This window comes from Marmota monax, unplaced genomic scaffold (genome assembly GCF_021218885.2).
Source record: "Marmota monax isolate L192 unplaced genomic scaffold, Marmota_monax_Labrador192_F-V1.1 WCK01_AAM20220418_F8-fsc00001, whole genome shotgun sequence".
Lineage (NCBI taxonomy): Eukaryota > Metazoa > Chordata > Mammalia > Rodentia > Sciuridae > Marmota > Marmota monax.
Genome location: NW_026693777.1, coordinates 17,362,876 through 17,377,789, shown reverse-complemented (window position 1 = coordinate 17,377,789; position 14,914 = coordinate 17,362,876). Strand labels below are relative to the sequence as shown.

The 14,914-nt window shown below is 38.1% G+C and overlaps 1 protein-coding gene across 5 annotated transcripts in view; it reads left to right on the top strand.

Moving 5' to 3' along the window:
* Positions 1 to 14,914, top strand: part of Exd2 (exonuclease 3'-5' domain containing 2) — a 61,436-nt gene that overhangs the window by 13,539 nt on the left and 32,983 nt on the right. For 4 of the 5 annotated variants that reach the window (XM_046461662.2, XM_046461661.2, XM_046461663.1 and 1 more), the window contains one exon: positions 4,473 to 4,893. The exons of the other annotated variant lie outside the window; for it this stretch is intronic. In XM_046461662.2, coding sequence (XP_046317618.1) covers positions 4,519 to 4,893 — 375 coding nt within the window. In that variant the 5' untranslated portion in view covers positions 4,473 to 4,518. The remainder of the gene's footprint in view (positions 1 to 4,472; positions 4,894 to 14,914) is intronic. 5 annotated transcript variants of the gene reach the window in all.

The window sequence follows — 14,914 nt, the reverse complement described above, 5'->3', positions numbered from 1 at the left end:
AAGTACATATACAGAGACACAAATTGGTGTGATATACTTTGTATACAACCAGAGATATGAAAAATTGTGCTCTATATGTGTAATAAGAATTGTAATGTATTTTGCTGTCATAAATAAATTTAAAAAATAATAAAAAATCTTATAATCCAATGATTGAATTAGACATTTATCATTAACATATTAATATAATACCTCAAATTGAGTTTTATTTACTTAATGAAGATTTATTGAGTATTATCACTTCTGTTCCCAGCACTTGCACATGTGAGGCACTGGGTTTGATCCTCAGCACCACATAAAAATAAATAAAATAAAGATATTGTGACCACCTACCGCTGAAAAAATATTTTTTAAAAAATTGCCAGTTGTTTCTGCTGTCATGGAGTGTGCACTCTGGTGAGAAAGACCACAATCAGTCCAGCAGAGTAAAAAATCAGAAATAATCTTGAGAACTATAACTCCAAACCCCTACAAGCTATAGAACTTTACCACCATTCCAGAAAGTTCCCTCATGCCTGAAATGTTCTTCCTGAGATTTTGGATGATGGGCTTCCTTTTGTCCTTCAGATCTCAGGTGCAGTGTCTTTGCCCTGTACTCCTCTCTCCTCCAGGAGCATTTACTGCTAAACCCATAGGGTAGGTTTAGCTGTTCTAGAACTTTATATAAGCAGAGCCTTATCTATTATCTATTTATCTATCTATCTAACTGTCTATCTAGTATGTGAGCTTATGTCTGGTTCCTTTCACACAGCCTGAAGGTATTTGAGATTCATCCATGTCGCATTTGTCAATTCACACCTTTTCGTTGTTGAGTAGTATTTCCATATAGAGATGTACCACCTGGGCTTTTTCTAGTTTCTGGCTATGATGAATGAAGATGCTGTGAACATTGTGATACAAGTCTGTTTGTGGATAGATTTAATTTATCCATCTTGAGACTCAGAAAACTGTTCTAAATCTGATCCCCTTCATATATTTCAAGTCTTTTTTACTTAGATACTGGAATTTCTGTCCATTCTCCATTCCTCTACTCCATTGTGGTTCTCCCTCTTTATTTCTTCACACTGCATTCTGGGTAACATCCTAAGACTTATCTTCAGTTCATGACTCTCTATGTGTGTCTAATCTGGTGTGTAACTTGTTCATTGAGTATTACATTTAAAAATTTTAAAAATATTTCCATACCTAGAATTCTGCTTTTAATTTTTTTCTCTTATTCATGTTTTAGCTATTATTTTCTTATTACCTGTGAATATTCTTGCTCTAAAGTCCCTTTCAGATTCCAGATATGGAAACTTTTGTTTGATGGCTCTATGAACTCATTTTATTAGCTTTAGAGGTTTTTGTGGTTGTTTGGGGGTACCAGGGATTGAACCCAGGAGCACTCAACTACCGAGCCACATCCCTAGCTCTCTTTTGTATTTTATTTAGAGACAGGGTCTCACTGAATTGCCTGGTGCCTGGGTAAATTCCTAGGGCTGGCTTTGATCCTCCTGCCTCAGCCTCCCAAGCCACTGGGATTATAGGTGTGCCCCTCTGCTCCCAGCTTGTTGGTTTTGATTCATTTGTAAGCCCTTTTCCAGGGACTGGTCTTAGAATAGGTCTTCCATGGAAATCTTGCTAGAAACATATATAATGTAGACCATACTTCTGTAATTGACTTTGTCTAGTTAACAGCAGAGTTCAGCAATTGTGAATCAGTCTTAATTCATTTTCTTGACTTTGGGTTTCCTTTTGTTAGGGGAGTGTAAACTTGGGCCCTGTCTCTGCACAGCATGGCTCCAGGCTCTGTCTTCTCTTTTGGTGCTCTGTTTATACTCTAAGCCTGTAGGGCAGGTGGCTTGCCTACCCCATAGTGGAAAAACTTTTTCAGGTCCCTGTTCTTGGACAGAGCAGCACTCTTTTGGGTCCCAATGTGTCCTAGGCCTGTGACCTCGACTTCTGCCCCCAGTGCTAGGGCTGGTCTGAGTTGTGGTCTCTACCTGGTTTCCACTTCCATTTCTGATATCTGATGATTTCTTTTTTTCTCTCTCTCAGCTCGACTGCATATTAATTTTTTTTTATCTTTTCAGTTGTTTTTCCTCAGAATTTGTGTTATTTAGAGTAGGAAAGGAAAGTCTTTTTATATCTACTCAAAATTCTTTTAAACAGATGTCTCTTTATACAAGTTATTTAATCTCATTAAGCCTGTTTCCTATTCAATAAAAGCACTAGAAAAAGTATATTTGAAGTACTTAGCACAGTTTCTAAACCAAAGTAAATGTTTTTAAAAACAGCATAGCCAGTATATTACCATTTTTTATTCTTATTGTCACAATTGTTGTGATGCCATTTTTTAATTCCAGTAGCTGAATATCTCTATAGACATAGGTATAATCTACATTGTTGTAAATATAAAATTATTTTAGTAAAGTTTGTGAAACTTTAAAAAAGTGATAAAAACAGGACGCATTGGGAAACCCTGAGTCATAGAAAAGGTACGGCAGTTAGGCAGGGCGTTGTAGATTTGCTCTGTCTTTGCTCAGTTGAGGTTTGGGGCCAGAGCCCACGCATGATTGCTCAGCAACATGCTAGACTGACACAATATTTATAGAAACTGTAAGTTTATTGCTAATATTTAAAAGTGGTAACATTCCTTGTAAAATTCAGATCCCTGAGTGATCTTGATTAGCACAGTATCTGACTACACTGGGCCTTCTTCCCACGAGGAATCCAACAGCGTGTGCTGAGTGGTTATTGCCCTGTGTTCTTCCTGCCACTGAGGCCAAGAGCCACTGACCAGTTATTATCACACTTTTACTGATTTTTTTTTTTTTTCGTACCAGGGCTTGAACCCAGGGGCTTTTAACCACTGAGCCACATCCCTGCCCTTTTGTATTTTTTATATTGAGGCAGAGTCTTGCTGAGTTGCTCAGGGCCTCACTAAATTACTGAGGCAGGCCTTGAATTTAGATCCTCCTGCCTCAGCCTCTCACATGTGCCACCATGCCCAACTTGTTGTTTTTAATAGTATAGAAATAACACTGTATACTCATTTGTTTATCAGAAATGAGGAAAACAAAAGATACATGGTAAAAGCCACATGTGCTAAGATAAAGGCAAAGGGACTATTTTGTGGTATGCTTCTTTTATCTTCATTAACCTTCCTGGTCCTGTGGCATTTGTTTGAAACTTCCTTCTGGGCATCTTGGATATTTGTTTTAGTCAGCTTTTACTCCAGAAGACCTGACAAGAACAATTTTAGAGGAGGAAAAGTTTATTTGGGTCTAGTAGTTTCAGAAGTCTCAGTCCATAGCCAGCCAGCTCTGTTGCTCTGGGCCTGAGATAAGGCAGCACATCATGGTGGAAAGGCTGGGAGGAGGAAAGCAGCTCAAGACAGGACAACCCAGAAGCTGGGAGAGACAACTTCTCTCTCACCAAATACAAAATACATACTCGGAAGGCTTGCCCCAAAGACTCACCTCCTCCAGCCACACCCTACCTGCCTAGTCCCCACCCAGTTAATCCCTGGGGGTATTAGTGCACTGATCTGAGTAAGGCTCCCACAGTCTAATCATTTCACTTCTAAACTGTTGCACTGTCTCCACATGAGCTTTTGGGGAACTCCTAATATCTAAATCATCACAATATCCAAGTGTCACCTTTTTCTTTTTTCATCCCTTGTTGTTCTTCCCCTTTCATGCTGCCCCTGCCTTACCTTGTAGAAACTGAGGCAATTTCTTTGGAGAACTACTGATCAACAGAAACTTCTGGAGCAACAGGAAAATATTTATTTTCAAGCCCATTTCCTCTGCCTCTACTGCCCACACCTGCCAGAAGAGTAAAACAGTCACCCCACCAACTGATAGATGATTAAGTTTTTTTTTTTTTTTTTTTTTTTTTATTCAGCTGGTAGGAGATTAAAGGTTTAAAGTTCAAACACTTTTTTTTTTTCCAGTGTATGTGGTACTGGGGATTAAACCCAGGATGTTCTACTACTGAGGTACATCCTCAGCCCTTTTAATTTTTATTTTGGAGCAGGGTCTTGTTAAGTTGTGGAGGCTAGCCTCAAACTTGTGATCCTTGCCTTAGCCTTCCAAGTAGCTGGGATTGAGGGCTTGTGTGACCACGCCCCGCTAAACTGCAAACACATTGAGAAAGAATCATTAACTAATCAATTCATTTACTAGTAAATCAATAATCCAAGGTGAAGGTCTAGCTTATTCTGTTTTGATTAATAAGATTTTATATCATTAAGGGAACCCTGGGTAACTATCAGAGGGCTAGGGAGTTTTTGGTGGGAAGGATGAAGATAGAGATGGAATGAAAAAGTACAAAAATGAAAAAAATTCTATTGTTTGATGTGGAAATTTATAGCAGTTGTTTTAGTTTGTGGGTATAAGGATTGTAGGTGGAAGTTTTTAGGGGAAAACTTGTTTATACATAGGGTTTATATTCTGTATGTAAATATATTTTTGATGTTTGTTTTGCAGGTTGTGTGATTAGTAAAATGCTTTCCTAAACAGTAAAAAGTTGAAGATGTCTAGACAGAATTTAGTGGCTTTGACAGTGACCACCCTTCTGGGAGTGGCTGTGGGGGGATTTGTCCTATGGAAAGGCATCCAGCGACGCAGGAGTAAGACAAGTGGTGTGACCCAGGAGCAGGAGCAGCAGCAGCAGCAGCAGCAGCAGCAGCAGCAGCAGCAGCAGCAAGAGCAAGTGACACCAAGGAGAGAGCAGCCCCCTTCAGAAGAGCACCAGCTGCCCTCTGGTGTTCCCAGAGCCTCCTGGGAGGAGAGAATTCTCCATGCAGATGTGGTGACAGTGTCTCAGGAGGCAGAGTGGGATCAGATTGAGCCCTTGCTCAGGAGCGAGTTAGAAGAGTTTCCAGTACTTGGAATCGACTGTGAGTGGGTAAGTTAAAAAGCAAAAAATTAAATAAAAAACGAAACACAGACCTGTTCTGTTTTTCTGACTAGGTGCTTTGGCTGGTCAGGTAGGAAGGCTGAATGGAGAATTAGTTTGTTCCCAGCTTGTGGGTAGATTTTGGCAGATGAAGCTGCTGCTCTTCTTAGGATAGAGGAATACTTATGATTTTGGATTCTGGAGTTGGATGAACCTTCTTGAGTTCCATTTTCACTGATTATTCTGTGAACTCGAATAAGCTGCTTAGCTTCTTAGCTCTCTGAGTCTCAGTTTACTTATTTGTCTGTAATAAGGGTGTAATGGTACCTATATCCAGTACAAAGGCTTCAGTATAGTTTTAACATATAGAAAGTGCTCATTAAATACTAGTTGCAATCAATATTTTTGTTTTTTTACTGGTGATTGATCCCAGGGGTACTTTAACACCGATCTCCAATTCCCAGTCCTTTTTATTTTTTTATTTTGAGACAAGGTCTCACTAAGTTGCTGAGCATCCAACAAAGTTGCTGAGGCTAGTCTCAAACTTGGCAATACTCTGGCCTTAGCCTCCCAAATTGCTGGGATTACAGCAGTGTGCCACCATGTCCAATTTATTGTTGACTTTTGTATATATTGAATTCATGCTGGATGCCACGTCTCCCTTCAGATGACTTCCTTTCCCAAATTTCTGTAATATAAAAACTTCATGAAAAAAGGCTTTGATAAAAATCTATGCAAACAAAACAAAACATAATACAGTAGGTTACAGGTATTCCCTATTTTTTTGTTTTCTAGAAGAGTTTGTGTAAGATCTACATTCTTTTTTCCTTAAATGTTTAGTTAGAGTCTATTGGTGAAGCCATCTGAAATTTTCTTTTAAAGAAAGTTTTAAAATTATGAGCTGTTCATATTTTCTGTTTTTTATGTGTCTGTTTTAGCAAGTTTTATTTTTTTTTTTTTGTTTATTTGCTTGTGGTGCTGGGGATTGAACCTGGGGCCTTGAGCATGCTAGGCAAGCACTCTACCACTGGTCCACATCCCCAATATCTCAGGTTTTTTTTTTTTTTAAACCTTTATTTTATTTATTTATTTTTATGTGGTGCTGAGAATCGAACCCAGGGTCTCGCACATGCTAGGCGAGCGCTCTACCACTGAGCCACAACCCCAGCCCCCACAGTATCTCAGTTTTGATAATTTTTAGTCTTTATTTTTTATTTTATTATTTATTTTTATTGAAATATATCTTTCAAATATTTAAATTATTTGCATAAGCTTGTTCATAATATCCTCTGACAATTTTTTTCCTGTTTGATAAATAATATAAAGAAGTCTTTTTTCATTCCTGACTTTGCTATTCACACTTCTCTCCTTTTCTCTTTTTTTTTTAACATTTATTTTTCAGTTTTTGGTGGACACAACATCTTTATTTTATTTTATGTGGTGCTGAGGATCGAACCCAGCGCCCCACGCATGCCAGGCGAGCGTGCTACTACTTGACCCACATCCCAGCCTCTCTCCTTTTCTCTTGATTATTTCTTCCACGAGTTTAGTCTTTTCAAAGAAACAACTTTTGACTTTGTTAATCTTCTTTGTATTTTGTTTCATCAAGTTCTGCTCTATTATTTCTTTTCCTCTACTTTCTCAAGTAGAATTTCCTTTTCTTTTTTTAATGTAAATTTTTAAATTTATATATGACAGCAGAATGCATTACAATTCTTTTTTAAAAACATATTTATTTTTTGTAGTTGTAATTGGACACAATAACTTTATTTTATTTATTTATATGTGGTGTTGAGGATCGAACCCAGGGCCTTGCATGTGCAAAGCGAGCACTCTACCGCTGAGCCATAACCCCAGCCCCTACAATTCTTATTACATATATAGAACCAATTTTTTATATCTCTGGTTATATACATTTATTCTTTAGCCTACTTTAATTCGACATCCTTCCATAATGTTCCACTCATCAAATTGAAGACTTGCTTTTTAATCCAGTGGACACTTCTTGGGACTCTCAAAAGCATCTGCACAACTCCTTTACATGACTTTTTCTGCTTGGCTTTCATGCACTTGTGCTCTCCTGTCTGCTCTTTGCTGCTTTCCGATTTGTCTTGGCAATACTCCTGCCTTAGCCTCCCAAATTGCTGGGATTACAGCCGTGTGCCACCATGGGGTCAAACCCTGGGCCATGTGCATGCCAGTCAGGTGCTCTACTAGTGAGCTACACCCTTTCCCCCTCTTTTCCCTTTTCTGATCTCCCTTCTACTTAGCATCTAAATATTGACGAAACTCAGATGGTTTATCTACCCCAGGAATTACAAACTCAGATGCTTATAAGGTCCAAATGGGTAAGGTGAATGAATGATGTAGAGTGATGGTATTTTCAGCTATCCTTAAATTCATAAAGAAATATGTTCCTTCTCATTTTCTCTTTTCCTTTTTTATTTTGGTACCAAGAATTGTACCTAGGGCACTTTACCACTGAGTACATCCCCAGACCTTTCTCTCTTTTTTAAAAAAAATTTTTCCCCCACAGTACTGGGGATTGATCCCAGGGATGCTGTATCACTGAAGCTCTGTCCCTTTTTATTTTGAGACAAGAGTCTCACTAAGTTGCTTACAGGCATGCTGTACCACACCCAGCTCATTCTTTCTTTAGACGTGAGGACTTCTTGGGCTATCTTCCAATTTCCTACTTTTGATAGAGAAGTGGATCCTGGGAAACAGTGGTGTACAAATATGAGGACAGCTAGCTTCAGTGTTGAGAAGACATTATGGTGAATTCTAATTAATGTCTCATGAATGAAGAAGCTGCTATGTTATTTAAGCCAAGTATTGCCAGATTGTCCAGTCTTGAAAAAGAAATTTAGAATATGAATTTTTTAAAATGTGAATTCTACTAATTTAAAAATTCTGGCATAAGTTTTTAAATATGTGAAGGCCCCAAAAGAATAAATATGTGTGTGTATAAATAAATAAATAAATAAATATATGTATCAACAGGCACTAATTTATGCCCTATATTTCATGTTCTTATTATCTAATTTTATAGCTTTAGATATCATTTATATGCTAATTGGTCTTAAAAATAGAATGTCAGTCTTTTATGTCCACCTATCTACTTGACATCTGCTCTTAAATGTCTAATAGTGATCTCAAACTTAACATGTTCCTGCCAGGCACAGTGGTGCACACTTGTAATCCCAGCTTCCCAGAGGCCAAGACAGGAGGATCACAAGTTCAAGAACAGCCTGGGAAATTTAGGGAGATGCTATCTCAAAATAAAATTTTGAAAAAGGGGTAGGGATGTACCTCAGTGGTAGAATATTTGCCTATCATATGTGAAATCCTGGGTTTAATCCACAGTACTACAAAACAATAACAGCAAAAAAACCCCTCAATATGTTCCTAATAGAACTCTGGATTTTTCTTCTTAAATGTGTTATTCCTACTTTTCCGTACAATCAAGGACAATCAGGGAACCCTTCCCCTCTCTTAAGAGTTGTCCAGCGGTGGGGCTGGGGTTGTGGCTCAGTGGTAGAGCACTAGCCTAGCACGTGAATGGCCCTGGGTTCGATCCTCAGCACCACATAAAAATAAATAAATAAAATAAAGGCATTGTGTCCAACTACAGCTAAAAAATAAATATTAAAAAAATAAGAGTTGTCCAACGGTGATATAATTGAACATCAGACAAATAGGCAGTTATGGTATGCTAAAATTTTTTTTTAGAGAGAGAGAGAGAGAGAGAGAATTTTAATATTTATTTTTTTAGTTATCGGTGGACACAACATCTTTGTTTGTATGTGGTGGTGAGGATCGAACCCCGGACCGCACGCATGCCAGGCGAGCGTGCTACCGCTTGAGCCACATCCCCAGCCCATATGCTAAATTTTTTAACATTCTGTGTCGCATCACACGAGTAAACTGGTCAGGGTCACTCCAAATGAATTTGGGGACTAAATAAAGACACACACACAGACACAGAAAGTACCTTTTCTTTGGGTTTAGTGACCACTCCTCAGCTACAGCTCCCACAAGGGGGCAAGACAGGCAAGAAAGAGTGGGGAACACATGCTGAACCTTTTTATTGGGGAAAAGCCATTCAAATGAGGCAAGGGATCAGGTTTCAGGGGGTTGAGTCTAGCTTCTTCATGTCTTGCTGTCAGTAGGTTGACTGACATCTAGGAAGGCCACGCCCATCTCATGAGCTGTGTGGGGATCTTAGGCAGATCCAGCAAAAAGAAACATCTGTCACCCGCCCAAACAGAGGCAACATCGGTTCAGTCCACTTTGTGTGCTCAGTGCTTATAGTTCACACACACACAGCCCACGGCTGGCTTGCTGCATCTCCACATTCTCATTGCTCAAAGCTAAGGGGCGCTCTATTCCTATGTGGCAGCTCCTGACAATACTATAGTTTGTTAATAAATGTTTATAGTATGTTAAATTTCTTGGCAAGATATATGAAAATTCAATATATGAAATGGTTATCCAAAGCAGGAATTAGCAAAACATGCTACCAGACAGAGGCATGAGTTTCCAGATACCCCTGAGTTGCCCATGGTAAGGTGTACAAAATGGGGCTCCTGCCATGTTTTAGAAGCCATTTGCCTTTTGCCTTTGGAGGTAGAGATGAAGATGTTACTAAGTACCTTTCTGGCTGGTGACTCCTGCCTGATTGTTTCTGGAGATTTACTGCATATGTCCTTGCTAACAGGTGCAAATAATTGATGCAATAAAGAGTGAGCTAAATAAAGGTTATTTTCCCAAGAGCATCCTTCTGCAGGCCCAGGCCTCAAGCCTGCTTGAAGTTCACTTCTTTCTTCTTATGGTTAACCCCTCCCTTTCCCACTTAACAAGTATTATTGATGCTATTTCCAACATATATATCGAATCCATCTACTTCTCTGTATCTCCTCTGCTATTTCCAAAGCCTCAAGTATCTTGCATCTAGACTATTGCAGAAGCCTCCTGACTGGCCTACCTGCTTTAACTCTTGTGCATCTTCAGTCCTTCTCCAGAGAGTTTCCAAAATGGTCTTTTAGCCTGGCATGGTGGTGCACACCCATAATACCAGTGGATCTGGCGGCTGAAGCAGGAGGATTACAAGTTCAAAGCCAGCCTCAGCAATTTAGTGAGGTCCTAAGCAACTCAGTGAGACCTTGTCTCTGAATAAAATTTAAAAAAGAGCTGGGAATGTGGCTCAGTGGCTGAGTGCCCCTGAGTTCAATCTCTGGTACCAAAAAGGAAAAAAAAAAAAAAAAAAAAAAAGGAAGACAGGGCTGGGGTATAGCTCAGTAGTAGAGTGCTTGCCTAGTATGCCTGATGCCCTGGGTTGGTTTCCTAGGACCACCATCAAAAAAAAAAAAAAAAAAAAGCAGATCACATCAGTCCTCCATTTAAAAACCCTTCTAATTGCTTAAAATAAAATTCAGATGTCTTAGTTACATTCTCTCTCTCTCTTTTTTTTTTTTTTCTGATTTTGTCTCCTTACTCTTTTCCCATCCTTTCATATTATTCTCCAGCCACACAGGTTGTACAGGGCCACTTGAACAGGGAAAACTTATTTCTAAAAGCCTCAGGCTAAATTTAACTGATTTGTTAACTCCACAGACTATATTCCTTAGTTAACCTGTGCCAGCCCAGAATATGGTCCCATATCATTTTTTACTCTCTACTGCCATCATGGGATCATTTAAAGACTCCTAGGCCTTGCCAGAGACTTAACAGCTCTCAGTTTTTACTGAAGCTAAAATGGATTACCCTTTGACTCTCAGGAAGAAAGTTCTCTAACCCTATGTTCTTTAAATGAATCACTGAAACAGTAGTGTTATAAATTTCATCTGTAATGACTGATAACATAATTCATTTAAAATTATTACTTTTGTGTATTTTTAATTTATTTATTTATTTTAATTAGGTATATATGATAGCAGAATGCATTTTGTTTCATTGTACACAATTGCAGCACAACTTTACATTTCTGTGGTTGTACACAATGTAGCATCACACCATATGTGCAGTCAAACATGTACCTAGGGTACAATGATGCCCATCTCATTTTGCGTATATTTAATAGTGTATACAGGAGTAGGGGTGTAGCTCAGTGATAAAACACATACTTAACATGCATGAGGCTCTGGGTTCAATCTCCAGTCCACAATATGTATATAATGCAGTAGTACCACATTACATGTACGTGATTTATAAATAAATATACATGTACAGTCATGTGCCACTTATTGAAAATAATACATTCTAGAAATGTCTCATTAGGCAACTTTGTCATTATGTGAGCATTATGGTGTGTGGTATGGTTAGTCACTTGTTGTGGCCTTTTGATGCAATCCAGAGATGCCATAAACAGGAGATTGTATGAGGCTGCTACTGGAGGAACATGACATACGTCTTACAGTAAACTTTTTTTTATAAGTAGGAGTACAGTCTAAAATAATAAAAATGTGATATATATAAACTAGTAATATAGTTGTTTGTTATTATGTTGTTGTTGGTGGTAGTATTTTTGCAGTATTAAGAGGTTGACCCCAGGGGTGCTTTATCACTGAGCTACATCCCCAGCCTTTTTTATGTTTAGACAGAATCTTGCTAAGTTGCTAAGGCTGGCTTTAAACTTGTGATCCTCTTTCCTCAGCTTCTTGAGTCACTGGGATTACAAGTATGCACCAGCACACTTGGCTTATTCATTTATTATTATCAAGTATTATGTACTATACTTAGTGGTATGTTTTAAACTTTTTGATATGTATTTTTATTTTAAAATATTACATAATTTTGCATATTTATGGAGTACAGTGTGATATCTCAATACTTGAATAGAGTGTGCAATGATAAGATCAGGATAATAGACATTCATTACCTCAAATGTATCTTATCTTTGTGTTGGGTGTGCTTTATTTTATGACTGGCATTCTGTAGGTTTCTTTATACCAGCATCACTACAAATATGTGAGTAATGCTTTGTGCTATGATGTTACAATGGCTATATGTCCATCACTGTGTGACAGGAGTTTTTCAGCTCCATTATAAACATATGGGACCACCATTGTATATGTGACCCATATTATTGACTGAAACATTACATGGCATATGACCGTATATTGTGTATATCTCAAAAAATTTTATGTGGGTTAAATAATTCTTAAAAAACCCCAGAGACCACATGATTAAATGATACTAATGAAATAAAGAGAAAGGGGAAATATGAGAAATAAAAACTGGGCATCTTATTCTTTAAGCTAAATTGCCTTTCTAGAAAAATTACACTTCTAATTGTGCATTCAATGTAAATTGGAATCATAATTATACATTTGGATGCCTAGTGAGTAAACTGATTAAAATATATTGGATCTTCAACACAGTACAGAAGCACTATTAAAAAGGCATATGTATTGGCCCTGGGTTTGAGCCTCAGCACCACAGAAAAATAAATAAGTAATATAAAGGTATTATGTCCAACTATAACCAAAAAATAAATATATTTTTTAAAAGGCATATGTATGTTTGTATTTAGTTGTATATTTTATTTATTGGACCTGATGTGCAAAGGTCAAGCCTTAAGAATTTGCAGGGGGTTTTATGCCAAATTAGCAGTACTACATATTAGAAGTAGAGAGCTATAGCCTTTTCTAAGGCAGGGCAGATATACATTGAGCATCCCTAATCTGAAAGTCTAAAATGCTCCAAAATCTGAAAATTCTTGAGTGCTGACATGATACAAGTGGAAAGTCCACACCTAACCTCATGTGACAGGTCATAGCCAAAATGCAGCTGTGCTAATAATATTGTACAAAATTACCTTTAGGTGGTATATATCAAGTATATATGAAACATAAATGAATCTTATGTTTAGACTTGGGTCTCATCCTCAAGATATTTCATTTTATATGCAATTATTCCAAAATCTGAAAAAAAATCTAAATCCAAAATACTTCTGGTGTCAAGATTTTTGGATAAGGGATATTCAGCCTGTATTACAGGGGGAGAAAGCTGCTTATTAATGAAAAAGGCAGTTTTGCCACATCAAGATGGATTGGTATAGAACAAAAACCAATATTCAGTTCTCTTTTTGTTTGTTTGTTTTGTTTTTTGGTACTGGGGATTGAGCCCACACTGAGCCATGTCTTCAGTCCTTTTTATTTTTTATTTTGAGATGGGGTCTTATTAAGTTGTTTAGGGCCTTGCTAAATTGCTGAGGCTAACCTTAAACTTGTGATCCTTCTTCCTCAGCCTCCCGAGTCACTGAGACTACAGTTGTGTGCCACCACACCCAGAAGTAGTCATATTTCTTCTAAGTCTTTTGGATCTTGACTGAGATAGACACCATAGAGATTACACTGGCATGGTTTGTTTTAAGAGTATAGAACTACTACTTATTTGTAAAGCAGTGCCTGAGAGGAAATTCTAAGGCTTGTATGAATTAACTCATATTTTACTTAGCATTAGGGGAGAATTTGAGGGCCAAGACTCTCAAATATTTTATTTTTAACAGCAGCTCTTTGTGGTGCTCGTTTCTCTCTGTGACTTTGGTTAGCTCAACTATGAAATATTCCTGCTGATTACTTGTGACACTGTTTGAATCACTCCTTTGGTATTTGCTGTGTTGTTTTCTGTGTTTGTCAGCTTGTGTTTCTAATGTCTGCTGCACCTCCTGTGAGGTTGTATGTTCCTGAATCAGGAACCATGCTTCCATAATCATGTCTGTGATGGCACTGTGCAGTGCCTTGCACATAGGTAGTGTGGCAGTGAGAGAGCCTGGCACAGGGTCTTTCAACCTCTCCATTTTTCACATTTTGGGCAGGTGATTTTTCATTGTGAATGGCTAGTCTGTACAGTGTGGGATGTTTAGCAGCGTTCTGGCCTCTACCTACTAGATCCCAGTGCACTTCTTTTTCCCATATGTGACAGCCAAAATTTTCTCCAGACATTACCAAATTTCCTTTGGAGGGAAAAATCACTGTCCTTTGAGAAGTATTTCTCTAGAGACTGGGAAATTTAGGTTATAGTCCTGGCTTTATTATTAAGTCATCATATTTGGTCAAACTGTTTCACCTATAGGCCTTAAGTTTCCTCTCCTGAAATATGAGAAGGATTGGAATTTATTGGGAACCTCATTTTGGAGCCCATGGATAGTTTTTTGGTTTTGGTACTGGGGATTGAACACAGGGGTGCTTGACCTTTACCAGTGAGCTGCATCACCATTCCTTTTTATTTTTTATTTTGAGACAGGATCTCTCTAAGTTTCTGAGGCTGGCTTCACACATGTGATCCTCCTGTCTTAGCGTCCTGAGTTGCTGGGATTATGGGACTGTACCTCTATGCTCAACATCCCATGGATAGTTTTAGGGAATCTTTAAACTCTTAAAAATATATGTGAATTTTGTATATAAATTTTTCTAGGGATAACATTTTAGCTTTTAGTATTTTTTCAAATTGACCTATGACCCCCAAAAGATGAAACCTAGGTCTAAATATGAATAATACATGAAATTATTTTTCTCTTAACATATAAATGTCCTAACTTAATGCTCAATATCCATTTTTATCTTTATGACCACCATTTAGATAAGAAATGCTGAGAAAGCACTTTGTGCCACCAGGGTTTGTTTTATTGGCAGGTACCACTTATTTACACAGCTGTATTTCCTACCTATTTTTAAAAATCAGTTTTTGAGAGTGTGATGATAAGGTAAGTGAGTGGTGTTGCTGGTATGTGTGTCCGAAAGTCTGGATGATGAAGAGAACATGGTCATTTGGCACTCTACTCCTTAGCCCTCTTTTCTAGTACTGTGTCGGACTCTGCCAATGTGTGTCCCAGAGTGCCTCTTTGTCAGCTGGCCACTATTTATGGACTGCTCATGTTTCAGGGCTACAGTTGGGCTCTCAGGAAGCTTTATTTAGGTTGCTGCTTCACAGTGTCCATTGTGTTTGTTAGTATTTACTCTCCTTGGATTTAACCCCAAATCTGGTTGGCTTCTCTCTTTGGGAAGTTTAAGATGTGCCTCTTAGC